This window comes from Leptonotus elevatus, chromosome 14 (assembly GCF_054856555.1).
Source record: "Leptonotus elevatus isolate MCC_2025b chromosome 14, RoL_Lele_1.0, whole genome shotgun sequence".
Classification (NCBI taxonomy): domain Eukaryota; kingdom Metazoa; phylum Chordata; class Actinopteri; order Syngnathiformes; family Syngnathidae; genus Leptonotus; species Leptonotus elevatus.
In genome coordinates, this window is record NC_141252.1 from 3,393,785 (window position 1) to 3,412,462 (window position 18,678).

The 18,678-nt window shown below is 40.8% G+C and overlaps 1 protein-coding gene across 2 annotated transcripts in view; it reads left to right on the forward strand.

Annotated features, from left to right (window-relative positions):
• The window catches only part of slc25a21 (solute carrier family 25 member 21), an 88,462-nt gene that overhangs the window by 54,342 nt on the left and 15,442 nt on the right, over positions 1-18,678 (forward strand). For both annotated transcript variants that reach the window (XM_086095465.1, XM_086095466.1), the window contains one exon: positions 4,069-4,117. In XM_086095465.1, coding sequence (XP_085951591.1) covers positions 4,069-4,117 — 49 coding nt within the window. The remainder of the gene's footprint in view (positions 1-4,068; positions 4,118-18,678) is intronic.

Genomic DNA, 18,678 nt, shown 5'->3' on the forward strand with positions numbered 1-18,678 from the left:
TGTTCAGTTTCAGGCACAGATGATAGTTTTTTGTGCGTCCTTTTATGATAGACATTGCCACCAAATTTTGCGTCGATTGCTGAAACGAGCCAAGCTTCACCCACATTATGTCGTAGTCAAAAATGGCTTCTTCAAATCAAAATGGCTGACAGTTTTGGGCATGAAGTGGAAGGAGTCCTGTTTTAGACCCCTAAGATTTTCAGAACATTTATAGTGCGGACATCAAAAGTCAAAGTTAAAACTCAGGATTCTATTGTGAAAACAAACCCAAAATATTACTGACAAATTATCAATATTTAATACATTGTTGGCCATTCCCCCTGGTGTACGTACGCCATAATGGCGGTTAATTGATGTCTGATTCCTGTACAGTTTAGCAAGTATGAATTTTTTTTTTTTGTCCACTTTTTTTCCAGACTCTTTTTTTCTTGCTATTTTGATGTTCAATGTAAAATATTCTCCACTTTAAACACAATTCCAGCCAGACACCACCCGAGCACTTCATTCCAGTGCTAAACGTGCTAACGTTACCAATCTTCGGTTAGCTTAGCAATTAGCATGGCTTCTCCCTTCGCCAGAATGATTCTCAGAAATGTCGCTTATTTGCTGCCACAAAGGATGATGATTATTCCCTTTAAAGTGACTGCGCAATGTGATTAGCCACACTAGTAGCTAGCTGAAGCTCGCTGCTAGCTAGCTAGCTACGACATGAGCAGCACAGAGCTTCTCTCAACTTCTGACTTCTGACATGAGCCCGGTGAAGCTTTTTGGAACCGTCTGGCGCTTCTTCTTCTTCTTCTTCTTCTTCTTCTTCTACTTCCTTTTAGCAGTTGTCTCAGTGGTTGATTCTCTGTTTTGCTATTAAATATGTTTTGATGAGAAAGCTCGTACGTTTTTTTTTCTTTCTTTTTTTGTAGTGATTTGGTAACGGTAAGCTAAGAATGACAATTATGCTATTAACGAAACACAATTAGCTTTAAGTAGATAAAGTTAATCAATTGCCTAAGTTCCATTTTCAACCCTTAATTGATGAATCATGTCCAGCGCTACGTCGCTGTAAAGCATTATGGTTGGAAGTGTGTCCTAATGGCCGTAACCCAGACACTCGTGAGCTTTTTAGCACCTTTGTCTCGGCGTGTGTGCGCTTGCAAGACGCTGGATGACAAGCCCTGTCACTGCTATTGTGCTGGATAAACAAAAGAATCTTCACGTGGTGCAATCCCCCCCCCCCCCCCCCCGCCGCTATGTCGCTCACTACGTAGCGTTGACGAGACGCAAGCGTCGACCAGGTGGCGACTCGGCGTAACGCTTACAACAATAGTGAGAATTTTACGAGGGAAAAAAAAAGTTTGACGGTCACTCGTCCACTATTTTTGTAATATTTGGACTTTTTCTCATCACATTTGCACATTTCTAAAAAAAAAATTACATCTGTATTCTCATTCTGTCTATTTTTTTTTTCTATTGACTTTATTCCGGTAACGTGACGTCTTTATTCATGCAACGATTATGGACATTTGAGTGGATTGCGTAAGAACATTTGTTGTTGTAACACGGACTTTTTTGGCAACGGGGGCGAGTGCATCTTTGGACCAACCGTCATGGAGGACGACGCCCTTCTCTGCAGTTGTCTTTGCGTTGTTTGGACAACAAGGTTCAGCGCTACTTTGTTTGCTTTTCGCCCTCGCTCCGTCGCAGCCTACCAAAACATTCTCGTTCAAATAAACAGCGCGCGGCTAAAACCAACTCAAGGCCATAAAATAATCGAGCTTATCGCGGCTGTCGGATACTTGAGCAACAGTGAGCTAACGTCACCGAAAAAAAAGTTTGTTGACAGTAAGTTGTAGCTCGTCCAAATAGCGTCTGGCCTATGTGGAAACACCTGCGCGTGCTACGTGTCGTTCCGAGGTCACTTCGGATTTCTGCCGTACGTTTCCGGCTTTTTGACTTTGTGCACTCCAGCGCTTTTTGCGCCGGAATTTTGACAATTTGATCTGTTTCTTTAGACTTTTTTTTTTCTTTATAAAAGTCAATTTTATTGTCCTTTTTATAGAAAAAAAATCGGAAATTTCTCGCAGATTGTTTGTCCTATTTTGAGAAGACTTAAAACTACTTTTTTTTTTGTTTATTCTTTCTTTTCTGACATAATTTTATTAACATTATTTTTTTTCATACATGACAAATTTGCTGAATATTATTGATTTTATTTATTTATTTATCAAAAGGATCGAACTTTCTCACATTATGGATATTTTGGGAATAAGATGTGTGCTCGCTTAGCTTCTTTTTTTTTTTTTTATATCAAAAACAGCTATTCTCATAGTTTTACTTTGACACGAAATCCAACTTTATTTTTGAAATATTGCAATTATTATTAAGTGGTCCCAATTTTTTTCTTTCAATATAGTGACTTCTTGATATTGACTTGATATTATTATTTCTAAAACTATTCGCATTACAATATGTTTTAGACTTTTTTTTTTTTCATTAAATAAATGGCCTTTAAGTTGAGATTCTCTTATTTTGTTTTTCCTTTTCATTTGTGTAAAATGTAGCTTGTTTTCTCTTTCGCTGACCATATAACCTATTTCTGGTAATGGTATAACTTTAATATGGTGATAATTTTTTTTCTCATGACTTTACTCATATGTTTCAATTTTATTTTGAAGCCCCACACATTTTACGACTTTATTGTTGTTCGGCTGACATTTTTCGGGGGAGGGGGGAGAAAAAAAATCTCGTTAATGACTATCTTATGATTTTACAAGTTGGTTTCTGCTCATTTGTGTATGCGTGTGACGACCGTGTTGCTTTTATGAATCTGCAGCTGTCGTTTTTACTGAATGTGCGTTCCATATTTGCATGCAGCACACAGCTGGTGACTCGCGAATTTTTTGAAAGCGACTCCAACGGAATGGCATGCGTCTTGCTAAGATGACAAAAAGCCTCCAAACAGCAACAGCGAAGGACGGTTGGCATTTGAAAACGGTCCTAACGATGATGAGCGCGATAAGGTTCTGTGGAAAGTTTCCAGAGTTTACAATAACAAATAAGACTTCGACTTTACCTTCGATGAACTTTTGGAATGGAGAGCAGCAGCAAAAACTTGAAATTTAAATATAGACGCCAGCAAGGGCGTAGCTCCTTGAGCGACTGATTACGTGCAAGTGTGGGCATTGTTGCATCGCGTCAAAAACTTGTTAAAAATCCCACAAAATTCTCAGTTTAACTGATCAAGGTGCAGCATGAGGTGTCGCTTCTTGAGTGATTATTGATTGTAGGGGGGGGGGAATTGTGAATCACCTGAAAACTTGCTTCAATGTCAATTTCCTACTAAAAACTGCACAACTTTTTGTGCAAACGCCGCCAAAAATGTCAATTTATAATTGTCAGTGAATATGATCGAGGTGCAGCACGTGGTGTACATTTTGGAGTGATTATTGACTTTGTGGGGGTAAAAGTTGTTCACTGTTCTGAAAACTCACTTGAATGTCCATTTTTTTGCCCCCCCCCCCCCCGCAAAAAAAAAACCGAGCAACTTTTCCCACAAAATTCTCAATCGAACTGATCGAAATGCAAAGTGTAGCTTCGTGAGTGATTTATGAGGAACAAAAAATCTTGAATAGTTCTGAAAACTTGCTTCTATGTCAATTTTCTTTTTGTGCGAAACCCTAAAAATGTCAATTCTCCACGTAGAAACTAACTTTTTGCAAAATTCTCAGTGTAAATGATCAAGGTGCAGCACATAGTGTACCTTTTTTGGAGGGATTATTGATTTCTTGCAGGTAAAAGTTGTTGACTGCTCTGAAAACTCACTTGTTAATTTTCAACCAAGAAAACGAAAATTTGGTGCCAAATGCCACAAAATTCTCCGTCTAACGGCTCAAAATGCAAAGTGTAGCTTCTTGAGTGATTTATGTGAGGGACAAAAAAAAACTCGAATCGTCCTGAAAACTTGCTTCAGTGTCATTTTTCTACTGAAAAAGTCAACAACTTTTTCTGCAAAATCCCACAAAATCCTGTCAGTTAGTTTTAAACCTGAAAAGTGACCAAAACGTCTCGTTTCAGGTCTGGTGGAGATCTGCTTGATGCATCCTCTGGACGTGGTGAAGACGAGGTAAGCGGTCATGGTTTTGTTTGGTTTTTCGGTTTTGTTTTTTTTGCGCAGCGCGTTTCGTCGCGCGGAGGCCAGCCTCGCACCCCGGTGTCATAAACAGGTCGTGGGCCGCTACTAAAGCTTTATAGTCTTTCATAGGCCTCGCCGAGACCTCTGGCTTCACATCTTAGGCCCCCTGCCCCCTTCACTGCCACTCAGTAAATCCTAGCGCCGCTTTCTGTCATTTACGGCCGCACTTTCTCTCGTGGATAAATTGCTCGGCGTGCCTTTTAAAAACAGGGGGGGGAAATAAGTGAAGACGCTTGCACTTTAAAGGCAGCGCCAGCGCGCGAATAAAAGCTAACGGCCGATACTTGATCCTCTGAAGGGAGGCTCGTGATTTATGGTCAGCCGCTCGGAAGGTATGAGGCTTTATTACAGGTAAGTGTCGGGCGGAGGGGGTCAGTGGGGGGAGGGGGGGGCGTTTGTCCTCGCGCCGGGTCGAGGGGAGCAAAAGTGCAACAGCTTTATCTGCGTCGCCACGGTTTTATGTCGCCCCGCCTTAGAGTTACACGCACACACAATGCTTGGGAAAATCATTTTATTCACTAAATATGTTGACTTCATTTTTTAGCAGTATGAATAGATTTTTTTTTTTTATTCAACCAAAATCACCCAGCTATCCATTTTCCGAACCGCTTATGCACTATTTTGATAAGAAAACTTCATGCAATTTGTAAAAGCACAACTTTTTTTTTATCTGGAAAAATACTTTTGTAAATTAAAAACGACTTCATTCTCACAATATCAAGCCTTTTTTTTTTTGTTCTCCTGCAACTTTTATTTTTTCATGTTTTGTTTTTTATCAGAAAGTTTTGACTCTCTTGAAAATAAACTATTCTTATCATATTTCACCTTTTTTCTTCCAGCTCATCTCAAATCTTTATTTAGAAAGAACTTTAAAAGCAGTAAGAAAGTAAATGTAAAAATGAAATTTAAAAATAACAGACAATTGCATGAAATATTTTGACATTTTTTTTATTGAAATATCGTAATGTTATAACTATTTTGATAAAAGGAAACTTTATTTTGTAATATTGGTAAACTTTTTGACTTGTCTTATCACTTTTACAAAAAATAATCATATCATATTTTTCATTATTTGACAATTTATCTGACTTATTGGGGGGGAAATCAAACTTTCTGTCTTGTTTTTACTTTTTTTGACTATCATAACAATTGACAATTTTATTCTCAATATTTAAACTTTTATTGGAAATAATCCAACTTTCTTTTCATTTCAATTTATTATTTTGAGTTGAGTAATAGCACAAATATATGTTGATAATAAGAAAACTGAACTGACTAAATGACAATTTAATTTGAGTTTTTATGTGGAAAAAAATGTAGCGTGTTCTCAATACTTTAATTTGATAAGACTATTGTATGCTGTAATTGTAAAACTTTTTAAATGGGGGGAGAATGCAAAGTGATTACTTAATCCTTATAATATAATGACTGTCAACCTTTTCTAGTAATATTGCACATTTTTGAGGGGGATGGGGAAAGCGCTAGCTTATTTTTTTTATTTTTATTTTATTTTATTTTATTTTTTTTAATAGTGCAACTTTACACACGCACACACGAGCGCACAGAAGTCTCGGTAGTAGCTAATTGGGACGTGAAGGAGGCTGAAGTCCATTAGCAGGCAGGCACCTTGAAAAAGCGGCGAGTCGTCAGCCGGGCGAGCAAGCGAGCATGGCTCCTATTAGGCTCTCTCTCGCTTTAATGTCCAGTGTGCCAAATTGATCCCCGACTGGAGTGAATTTAAACCCCTCCAAAAAACACAAAATCAAAGGATTTGGGGAGGGGGCGGTGGGAAGGGTTCCCCCCTCCCTCGCCAAGGCAAAAGTGACAAATGATGTTCTCGCCCAGCAGCTCCTGTTTGATTGCTTTTACGTTATTCTTGTAAAATCGTGACCGTATTGGACTTTTCTCCTCTTATTCCAACTTTTTCTCATGATGTGACAATTAATATTTGGCCATTATTATTTTAGCTTTTCTCTCCTTGTGTTTCTACTTCTTGATTAAACCATTTTTATTCATTCATTTCTCGTAGTCTTCTGATTTACTCGCAATGTTGAGAGTTTATTTTGATAATCGGATGATAATTCGTTTTATAATATTGTGTAATATTATGGTTTTATTCCCCCCTCGCAATATTAGGACTGAATTCTAGTACGATTTTTGACTGCTTTCTTATTATATTACGACTTTTGCTTTGTTTACATAATGAGATGACTTTATTGTCTTAACCTAAGACAACTTTATAATGGGAGCAATTACAACTACGTTCTCAAAATTGATATTTATTTATTTTTCTCTATTCACAACTTTGCTCCTGTATTATTACGATTACTTACTTCGGCAATATGCCGATAGTGTTGCTAGTATCGTATCAGGCTAATCTTTGCATTTTATTTGAAATGGCGGTTTGTCATTCTTTGCACTTTACAGATTGTAGCGACACTTGCCAAAATCTGCTGCTGTGAATTTAAAAATGAACAGCAACAAACAAAGAAAAAAGACGAGGCACTTTGGCAGCTCGCGCCCTTAAACAAATACTGATTCACCCTCCGGGGATGACAGACAAGCTTGGCATGCAGATAAGTCATCGTGTTCCAGCGTCGTCAACTTCCAACATAAATAGTAGCAACAGCGGATTGCCGTGAGAAGTATGATCATTATTTGAAAAATGAATTTGCGTTTGCCATATATAACAATGGCCACTTAAAACATTTTTAAATAAAGGCAATGTTGTTGTCCGCACAGTCATTTGTATGTAGTTGGGTTTTTTTTGTTATTTTTTTTCCTTTTTTTTTTTTTTTTTTAAAGAGCTCAGTATTGTTCATTCGGAAATGTCATCATCATTGCTCTTTTTTTTCTTTTTTTTTTCTTTTTTATATATATATATATATATATATATATATATATATATATTTTTTTTTTTGTATGTAGTTGTTTTAATTTCAATCCCTTTATTCCGAAACTAGACATAATTTCAAATTGACATTGTAGAAAATGCACAAACGGATTACGATTCTGGTTTGGTACATAACACGTCAGAAAATTGACAAAAATGTTGATCGTTGTTTTCGAATGTACAAGCAGATCACCAACAAATCTGAGAATGTTTGCTGTTTAGAGGCTGAAATTTCAAGGATTTAGACAATTTTCAAATCAACAAGGTCCCCGAAACGATTAAGTGATTATAAAATATGAATTGATCATTGTTGATTAATCGTTCCTCCCCCAAAACACATTGTTTGTACTAGGAATCGAAAGACTACAGATTTAAAAAAAATTGTAGTTGAGGCTGATCATTGACGATGATTGATATTTTCTTTAGTTGTCAACTCGCCGTGTGCGCCGTTGACGTCCAATCGCAAAAGTCGAGTGTTCTCTTTGAGGCTCACCCTGGATAATAATCAGCTGCAAATGTCAATGTAGCATACTTCACACGAGCTAAAGCCTTAATTGGCTCTGGCCCTGCACAAATGTTGGGGTACTCCGAAAGGGGTGTTAGTGGGAAAAAAGGGGGGGGGGGGTGTTGGCATTTAACCCGAGAGACAGCGAGACCAGTTACAGCTTTTCATTAACCTGGAAAGCACTAGTTACATGGTTCATGGGCTGGTCTCAGCTCACTTGGAGGTAACAAAGGGTGTCGGGCGGCACTTTCCGCAGGGGGCCGTGCGCTGGGGGCGCCGCCGCCATCTGACTCTGATCAGGTGGCCCCCGCTCATTAGAGAGCAACCCCTTACCCGAGTCTCCCCCTTTTGGCGTGGAGATCCGGTTACGACGAGCGCCGCCCACACCACGCGAGCGCCGCGAACGGCATCGCCCCCATCCCAACTTGCCGCCTTCGCCGTCTTCAACACCGCCCCGGAAAACTGCAAATTTGGCACACGGGTTCTTCATTAGGGGCCTTACAAATGTATGCCGGAACGATAAAACGGTAAGATTGTAGTTGTGCTAATTTATTATATGTGGACCCAGGAAAATTAGCAAAATGCTACGGCATAGGCAAAAGGGGTTTTGTTTTCCAAATAAACAAATGAATAAGGGTTTATACCACACAAATGTATGTAAAATGACAATAAAAGACAAAACTTAACTCTCAGTACAGTGAACCCGTGCTCAGTCCTTTTGCAAATACCAAAAATTCCACAAGTAATTTGTTCTATTTTTCACTTTACATTGCTAGCATCGATAGTTCAATCTATGCTACATTATTTATAGTAAATAAATAATGTTATCAACCTAGTCTAAAAAGTATTATTTAGTCATATCGGGGGATCTTATAGCGTAGAAGGGGTTGCACGACTTTTTTTTTTATATAGTTATTTTTATATTGTGCTCTATTGATATAAAAACATGGAACCTACCAAAAGGAAGATTAGTGTCTCTTCTGTTTCCGTTTGCAGCAATTAGCATTAGAATATAGCTAAGTTCCATCATTTTTCACAAACCTGTTGAAAACAGTGGGGAAAAGATGGTCCTGGTTGATCTCTTATACTCTGCTGCCCCCTACCCGCTGTTTTTTTTTTTAAATAACTACCATTGCTTTAAGCGACAGATCAAGTACATTTCTGTAGCATCGTCTGTGCCAAAAGCATTCAAGCACCTCAACATTTTACAAGTAGCAACTTAGCTGTTACATTTTAAATACATTTTAAATAACATACATGATAGATATGCCCGGATCAGACTACGAGAAAAAATTGTGGTCTGTCTGTCACAATGGCGCTACAGTTTGTTAGAATCCTGCCATGTCTCTGTCGGAACACTGGCAACGCTACATGATGGTATCCGTTTTTTTTTTTTACGATCATTGTGCTCAACTTGTCAAATGAAGCTGTCAAGAAAGGCGGGACTGCAAAACGGGCCAACGCTCTATAGCGGCAACAACAACAATTATGTAGGAAGGAGCGCTAGTTTTGATTGTAGCAATGTTATGTGTTGAGAGAAAGAAGAAAAATGCGTGTGGTGTCGTCCTTGAATGCTCTGGGAAGGGCTGTCCTAAAGATCGGGTACTTTTAATACCGTTAGCAAACAGGCAACATACAGTAGCGCTATGTAGCTAGCCGGCTAGCGAGCAGCTAGTGAGCGTAGGGCTGCTTCTGCCATCAATCCACCAGCTGTTCTCCAATTGAGTTGTTCCACTCGTCCCTCTTTTGTCTTTGTCACGGTGTGCACAAATGAATGTTGACAACGCTGACCAAGTGAGACGAGACGCCATTGCAGGAAGTGATTCTATTGGTCGAGTCCTCGTTGACGCCATGTCAAACAATCCAAAACCGTAGGGCTTAAGACATAGATATAAAAAAAATTGAAAAGCACCTTTTTTTTTTTAAATGCTCAGTGTCTCATAATTGAAGCAGTCAAAAACACCAAACGAAGTCTCATCTGTCATTGTTTGCTGCCGCACCTCAATCCACGGACTTGACTTTGGGTTCCGAGCGCCGTGGATTGAAGACCGTGACAACAAAATCTGAAAACGCCAGTCAGCCGCGCCCCGGTAGCACGTTTCCAAGATGATTAGAAAAAGCTGCCACGAGCCCTTTTTCGCGGCCAGCGGTAACCACGGCAACATGACCTCCGTTTGGTCACAGCACGCTTTAAAGTGTGTACTTGAAAGTGATCTTTCACGAGGGTTTTGACAGATGACGTCCTGGCTTTCTGAGAACCGGAGCGGGAGGGAGGAGGGCACTGCGCTTTAAGATGCCCCCCCACCCCCCCCCCCCCCCCAAACATAACTTTGCCCCCCGACTGCTTGGTGAACCCAGAGTCACTCCTGAAGGAATCCCTGACACCACCCCAACCCAGCAGGTCACAAAGCGGCGGCCGCAGCCTGATAGCTGATCTTTCCTTGTAAAGTAGCTGGCAGGTCAGCGGTCATCAAGCCGACGCCCCCTCCCCCGCCCTCACCGCGATTAAATACTATAAGGGAGGGGTGGAATTGCGTCCGTTTTTTTTGTGTTTTCATTGACCATTTCCGCAAAAACCTCAAAAACAGGTCTTATATTTTTTGACTATGCAATTCTCAGATGATTTTCCAACGACCGTTCAAGATGAGAATTTCTCGCCTGATGGTTTTCCCAGCAGCACGAGAGTACGCGCCACGTGACTGCAACATACTGTATATGTCTTCATGCAGAAAAAAAAGCCAAGAACACAATCTCTGAAGTTCTCTTTTTAATGTTTTGACAGATGTTGCACTCTGAGCTATGCGATTTCGTTGCGGCAGATGTGCAAGGTCGGTGTTTGCTACCGCGCCACATATAATCATTATCAGTCAAGTTCACATTCCGCTCGGCTAATTACAGACTGGTGCGCTTTGATTTCGGGCGAGCCAGACTGTGATGCAACAATTCAGTTTCTCCCAACCAGGCTGCTCACGAGATGCTCACCTTTCATTAAGACAGTTTTGGGGGTCACAGTAGTGGGGTTTCCATCCACCCATTTTTATTCCAATTTTCAAGAAATGCGAAAATTTAACCGAATGGAAATGCTAGAAATTCGAAAAAGGGCCCAAAATTCGCAAAAAAAAATTAAGCTTAGAGACGGTATCGAAAAAAGGACAATTTCGGCTATGGAAGACCGGATAGACGTCGCACATTTTGACCGGATATTACGCCACACGCACGTTTGTAGTCGCAAAGCAATGGCTGACGATAAAGTAAGGTTTGTTTGGGGGGCGATGATGAAACTGAAACATTTTTGGAATTAATTAAAGATGCTAATATTAATGCAATTTTAGATGGAAAACACCAAAGAAACGCTCCGGTTTATTATTTTACGGTTCTTCTTCTTTTAAATTACTGGTGGATCACATCTCTATGGTGTATAGCGCCACCTACAGCGGCGGAGTCCCCTCTCAATATTCGCATATATACAAAGCTCATCATACCCAATCATTTTCTCCGTTGCGATCGTTTGTGACCCAACGTGGTCCTGGTACGAAAACGTGTGCCATATCCACTGCAGTTGTTTGCAGAGGTGGGCATTCCATCAATATTGACAGAAGGCCCATCAACCCGTCGATGACGGATGCCCATTTTGTTGACAATTGACGGGAAACTTTGATAAAAATTGGCAAACTAAGCACTGACCGAAGGGGGTTTTCGCCCGTCAATGGAATCCTCAATCCGTCCAAAAATTCAGCAATCCGGATTGACGATTGACGGAATATTGACAGATGCCCACCTTGAATGACGGATTGACGGTTCGGTTTGAAATATTGACGATGACGGAAGGGTGTGCCAAGTGTTGATGATTGCCGAATGATGGACGCTCAAAATTAATTGACACGCCCACCTCTGGTTGCTTGCCGAACCTACCAAAACTGGGACAAGGCGGACTCAAGACCAGGACAGTACTGTTGTTTTGTTTTTGTCACAAATGTAATTAAAAAAAAAAAAGAAAGTAGTCATTTTCTTCCGTTTTTTTGTGCTTTTGGTCTCTGTTGGTGTGGTCTTGACTTCAATACTAGTACTAATAACCTCAGCTAACATGGCTGTAAAGTTCGATTTAGAGTAAATTGAAAGAATAGAAGAAAACTGAATTAATTATATTAATTGTACAAAATGTCACAGTGGCTTAAACCTTTTAAAATCCATTATGGTACATTTAAAGGCAGTTCAGTTTTATTTAACTTTGAAGTAAAATATGTTTGTTTATTCTTTTTAACCACAGCTCTATAAAGTCAGAATGCTAATGCTAATTAGGCTTAACGGAGGTGGTTAAATGGCTCATTTACATCGACAGTGTCATTTAACCTTCTGCAAGAAAAATCGAATGTAATCGCACCAAAAAAAAAAAATAATAATTCAACCACGCAGCAATTGAATGCTGTTGAATAGGAAATAATTAAACGCTTGGTGTGAATTCCTTTTGAGGAAAGTGTGTATTGTGCCCTCTACCCACCACATTTCATCTTCAAGTTGGCACCACGAGAGCGAGTGAACACGTGCCATCCAGTCTGCGGCCCTCACCGTATTATTTTAACCTCGTCTTTGGTTCTGGTTTTTCACCATTTTCACCCGGCCGTGAAATTGAATCTACTTCCTGTGCTGGGAAAGTGAGTCAGTTCTCTACTCGTGTTCCTTTTTTCTTTTCTTTTTTCTTTTTTTGTATCACGCTACTATTTAAAGTTATTGCTCGAACATTAGCACCATCACTTCAGTTAACAGCGTTTGGCCGAGCTCTAAAAGAGCCCGTTTTAAACACCTAAGAAATATTTGTTCTCTGATGCAAGCGCTTACTGGAAATGTGAGTAAAAGTGCTCAGTTTTTCCGCAGACCTGCTCCAGGCGAGCAGCTGAGGGGGCTTTTAAAGACGACATAAAGAGCGATACGTCAGGCGGCTGAGAAGGTTTGGGTGTCAGTTTTGGCTTCTTGTGTTCTCGCGTTTTCAAAGCGGGGTCACGGTAGAAACATCTGGGCTGGTAAACCCGCACAAGTATAACTTCTTCATAGGAGTGAAATGATTAAACGGTGGTATTTGAAAATAGCACATTCATTAAAAGAAATATAGCACAAAAAAAAGTCAATATTTAGAGACATGTTGTCAACTTATGAGCACAAATGTATGCTGATAAAACAAAGATGCTAAACTAATTAAGAACAAAAGGCATGCTTTTTCTTATACAGTAATCTATTTTTTTTCTCCAAATTACAAGGTATATTTTGTCAAGAATATGGTCCTATTTTACTCAAAGAAAATTCTTATTTTTCAAAAATTCATTCCTACTAAAATTTAGTTATATATTTATTAGTGGCCAATTTTTTTCCAAGGACGAAAAGTGTATTTTCCCCAAGAATTGTTATTAATTTTTTTATGGAACAAAATAATTTTTTAGCCATTACCGGAAGTTGATTTTAGTGTGTGTTTTTTTGTTTTTTCCTCAATGCAGTCCTTTTTTTATTTTAGAATGAAGGCAATTTTTCCAAAATAAAAGGCATAAATTTACGACAGTATTTTTTGACTCACATTTATCTGTTATTCAACTTTGACTTTAATATCATGTTATGTCCTCTGAAGTTTGACGATGATCTTTGTTCGTCTAAAGAATTACTTTCTTGAAAAATTACAACTTTATTCTCATCACATTACAAAAAAATTCTCAAATACTGTAGGCAACTTTTTAATTTCCTTTGGCATTTCAGGTGTCATAAATTTTTCGTTGGAAATTTTCTTCTACTGTAAGGGGATCCTTGGACCCAAAAAGATTGGGATCCCCTCGTCTTGACTCACTGAATCAGTTTGAGGAGGAAGCCAAAGCTTCAGAAAGTTCTGGTCCTGGTCTTGGTCTGCGGCGTTTGCTTCCCAATCTGCAGGGATCCAATCACAGGGCCAGAATTCGCCGTACGTCCTCCAAAGCGAGACTCCCGCCACCGGTTGGTCCGGTCTCTCATCCTCAAAGCGGCGTCAACGGTCTTACCCTGTTAGCATGATTGAATGTCTGGAGTCTTCTTGTGGATTGCTCAGACCATTCATCTGGCGGGACAACGAAATGGGCTTTTTTTTTACCATTTTTTTATGGTCCCGCCCATTAAAATTAACTGTCTGGCTGTTAAAAAAAAAAATGGACTTGCAAGTTACAGTGCTCTGGCAGATCGTCTCTTTCGAATGAGAAATTTCTCTTGTCAGTTCGCCTTTCACTTTGACTGTGCAAATGGCTTGGCCTGATTTGAGCATTTTTCCTCTCTGGCCTTCAAAGTCGGCAAAGGCACACAAAAGTCTCAAGTCTCCTAAAAAAATACTTTCAGCTCTCCGAGTACCACCAACATTTGTGTGCAGTAGCCAAAGTGTTCATCCAAAACAAGACAAGCCCGATTGTTGGATGTGCCTGAAAGATTATCCGGAGCGATTTATCAATTTATCTTGTTTTTTGGGGGGGGGGCTTCTCTCTGATGAACTCCAAAAACTATCCGCTTTCCAGAATCTCCTCCCAGGATCCATAAAATGGACGTAAACCTGGCCCCAACGTGTGGCCTATCAGTCCGCCGGTCAATCCAGATACCCGCAACCTCCCAAGAATAGTTTTTTCACCTCTCCTTCAGATGTCATCTTTAAGGACAACCCGTTCCCGCCTGATCTTGAGAATGGACATGACCTTGCGCGGACCTCAAACTCTGCCTCGTCTTTTCAGTAGTCGCGTCTTCTCAGCGTGTTCTTGGCACCAACCTGCCCTCGCCTTCACCCTCATCCGGGCAGCTCCGGACCTGTAAAAGACAAACAAGAGAGTGAGCAAAGTAGGATGTAGGTGAGGAAAGGCCCGGGAGGGGGTGGGGGGGTTGCTCTTGATGAACTCTCCGATATCATCACCTCCGCGTGTACTTTATCTCCGCTCGCTTAGCCGGCCGATGATTGAATGAGTGGCTCGTAGCTTCCAAAGTAGCCCCCGGGGGTGCGTGTGGGGGTTTCTGGGGTCTTCTTTCTGCTGAGTTTTTACGATCGGCACGGCTGACTCGGAAGCCAAATGAATCTGCCAGAAGCACTGAGGCTGTTTAGTGTTTCTACCTCGTCCATCGTTTCCCAACCTTTTATTACGCCAAGACGCATGCAAGCAAACCTCGGTTCACAAACGACAAATCGTAACACGACCTTCTCTGTTCCGTCATCTTTACTCGTCACTCTCCAAATGTGGCCAGTCAGCTGCATCCAACTCTGATGGCAAGTTCATATCCGACACAAAATGAAGAATTCACGCAATGTGGTTAACTTATTGACTCGCAGCCATTTTCACTGAAGCGACCCCCTTCGCTCCCGGGCTGGATTTTGACAGATTTTGCAAGGCCCACAGAATATTGTGTTCTATTGCTGTCAAAACATGGAGCCTACCATCAGGAATTTTTTTTTTACATTTCTGTTTCCGTTTTGCAACGATTAGCATTGGAATATAGCTAAGTTTCATCGTTGTTCATAAATGTGTTTAAAACGCTGGGGAAAAGAGCTTGTCGCAACATAGTTGATTTCTTATACTCTGCTGTCACCTGCTGGCCGTTTTTTGTGATAACTACCATCGCTTTAAGTGACCTCTTCGGGTCAGAGGCTGCATCAAAGCCTTCTGTATGATCTAGCAGAAAAATATATATAAATATGTTTTTGGGACTATGGCAACATTTGAAATAGAACGTTTTTATACGTTTTTGGGAGCAAATGATTTAGTCAATTCAAATGTGTGAGGAGGCTCAATTATGTGCTGGCCAATGCGGAAGTAGTCACAACCCGAATCGGGTGAACTCAAAATTTGCATCTTCACCAAATTGCTCGAGTTGGAAAATTGGCCAATCGGCATCCAGATTATACTTGGTCACACACCGTCATGGAATTGTTGAACAGAACAATGAAGGATAAAATAATTGCCATTTGTGGCCTCCCGGAACTTTTTGATAACTCCTGCTAACAACCGGGATCACACAAAACAAAACTATGCCTGGTCAATGTTGAGCCAGGAAGTTGGCATCTCTGATAAAGATATTTGTCTCACTTGTTTTGTTTTATTGGGCCCCAAAAAATGGCGTTGTACCTGCCAGGGAAAGCCCCTTGTTTTGTCCGGTTACGTGCGGCGCCAATGAAGCAAATTCACGTTTACACAAATCCCACGATCAAACCCGCGCAAGTAACAGGAGGTGAAAGTTAGCTTCCTGTGTGAACGCGGCATGACACTAATGTTGAGAACAAAGTCAACAAAGGCAGCTAATGTGGCTAAAGGAGGATTTCGGAGCGTTTCAAATATATGAACTTAGATTCCCTTTGTCGAGTGGAAGAGCATTATTTGTTATGACTTTTACGATACGTTGCTGGCATAGATAGATGATCAAAGATGCATTTTTTTATGGGTAGTAAATACTTTTTCAAAGCAATAAGTAAAACTAGACCATTTCAGTGGTTGGAAATCCGTGATCTAGTCCAGTGTTTTCCAACCTTTTAATAAAAAATGTTCACGGCGCATCACCAAAGAAAAAAATAATTCTGCAACCTGCTGGCTTATTACATTTTTTTGGACTTGCCGTCACCAAAAGTGTCGCGATTGCTAATTGGGTAATTTTGCGCGGCACGCCAAAACATCGAGTCCACCAAAACAATTTGTCTCAGTAGGAGTTATTCTTATACTTTCACACAAAATATATTTAGCGCATAAGCACAAACGTTCAAAGTACCAGAGACATTTTTCTTTTATGCAAGTATAAATATTTCTGTCTCCTCAACCTCTAAGACCTTATTAGCACCTGACTCGAGCTTGCCATCTCCGTCCTTCCAACCTTTTAACACCAAACGTTTCAAGTCCTAACTTCCACACTTGGTAGCTGTGAAAGGCGACATGAGTTGCCCCCCCCCCCCCCCCCCCCATCCCGCCCTCTCGGCCACAAGTTCTTTTGGTGCCCCCCTATTATCTTCCTCGGCCCGCGCCTCGCCGTTTGCTCCCTGGCTTTTTTATGGCAGGGTAGCACAGGGCCATGAGGAAATGAGGTGACCCCGGGGTCACCTGTGGAGTCGGGGGACTGCGACCCGGACCGTGGGCTCATGGATGGTTTTGGTCCGGGCGAGGGAGACGCTGGGAGATTGACCCCCAGCATCATGTGCCTTTCATTAAGCCCGATTTGAATTTCTTTACAAGACCCCTGTCGTCTTAAATCTTTGAGTTGTTTGGCCAAGGGTCCCCCTCGCCCCTCATTCCGCTGTCCCCTCCCTCATAACCTGAGTCCTCTTTAATACGGTGTCAGACATCAACTATATATTGAGCTATCGGAAAATCCACCAAATTGGAATTGAGGAGACACCCCCCCTCAGATGTTATTTATTTCAGGGTGTCCAAATAGCGGCCCTGGGGCCAATTGCGGCTTACAGTAGTTTTTTTTTTTTTTTTTTTAGTGGCCAGCTCACTTCCTTGTTTTCCACCAATCACATTATTCGGTAAGATGCTCCACAATCTGCTCCATGTCAAGATTTTTCTTTTTCTCTCTCTCTCTCTCTCTCTCTCTCTCAATGTGTAGATGGGACTCTGCTACTGCTCGGTACGGGGACGACCCCATTTGGTTTATGGCCTAAATGTTTTCGCACCAATATTTCAATTTGATTTATTTACAGACGCGAGGTCAAGATACAAATCTACAGATATACTAAAATAAACATGAGAAACGTGGCATTTAGCCGTTATGCTGCACGCAAACGGAATGATGCTAACAGACGGGAATCAGCCCTAAGAATACACTACATAACAATTATATATATGGTCGTGTTTTGCATATTTTTACCTCCACTAATGGATTACTTTTAGTGTATGAAATAAATTAAGGGGGAAGAATGTCAAAGTGACCTTGGTATCCTTAGATTTTTCTGTGTAGAAGAAAAAGTTTGCACACCCCTGATCTATGCGATTAAGAAAGCGCCCCCCCCCCAATCCCGCTAACCCCCCTTTAGTGGAACCTGGGGCCTTTTTATGGGCCCATCAGGCACCCGCATGGACGACTTACTGCTCACCCCGTTGACCTTGCAGTTGAAGACGGAATTCTTTTCTCGTCACCTTTTGTTTTCCTACTTTAAAGTTCATCAACGCTTATGTAAATATTGTTGAGCTAGGCTTTTAATTAATGTGTTCATTAATGGTCCAGAAAGTGTGTTGTTGTTTTTTTTTCCTTTTCATTTATATGGTCCAGGGTCAAAGCAGCGTAGCTCCGTTTAACGACGTCTTATCGCCTCAATACGCCCAAGCCTTCATCTCTTAACGGGCGCCTTTAATTCATTCTGTGGCCCCCGGCTGGTTCCTCGCGTAAAAAGATTTAAACACGCCTCTGCCATTTTATTGGCCAGGCTGCGAAAGCGTGCCGCACAATAAGCCAGAAAAAGGGTTAAAAAGTCCTTTTGGAGCCGACTGCATCGCATGAAACATTTACACGTGGCTTGAAGAGCTGCTACTGCGGGCTTACTAGCGTGTTAGCGGCCTGGAAGCTTTGCTGCAAATGGGTCCGGTCGCTGGGAAGTCGGCTGGCTAATTGGATGGCTTGGGTTAAATAAATGTTTGAGTTTTCTTACCTTCCCCCACGCTTGCCCTGCTTGGAGGGGGGGGGGGGGGGGGGGTCCGCCGGTACCAACCAGCCTCTCGTCCTGCCTCAGAGGAGATGAATGAAAGCGAGAAGGCTGGGAAAACAAGTTGGTTCAATGAGCAATCCGCAACCTTTTTTTTCCATTTTTTTCATTTTTTTTTCTTCTTTTCTTTTTTTTTTAAACACTGACCAGTTTCACATGATGTAGTAGTTTGACAAATTCTAGTAAGCCCCCTGCTTAATGCCAGAGATTATTCTTGGAAGTTATGCTCTACTTCTGTCTCATAATTTCCCATTTCTGAACTCTACAAAGGCTTTTTTTTTTTACATTTATTTTTTATTCATTTAGATTTTTGCTAGCTTGTGAGCGTACTTTTTAAAACAATCAAAATATATATATATATATATTTTTTTTTTTTTGCTCTTAATATTCAAATATTTATTATTATTTATTACTTCTTTTATTTCTTT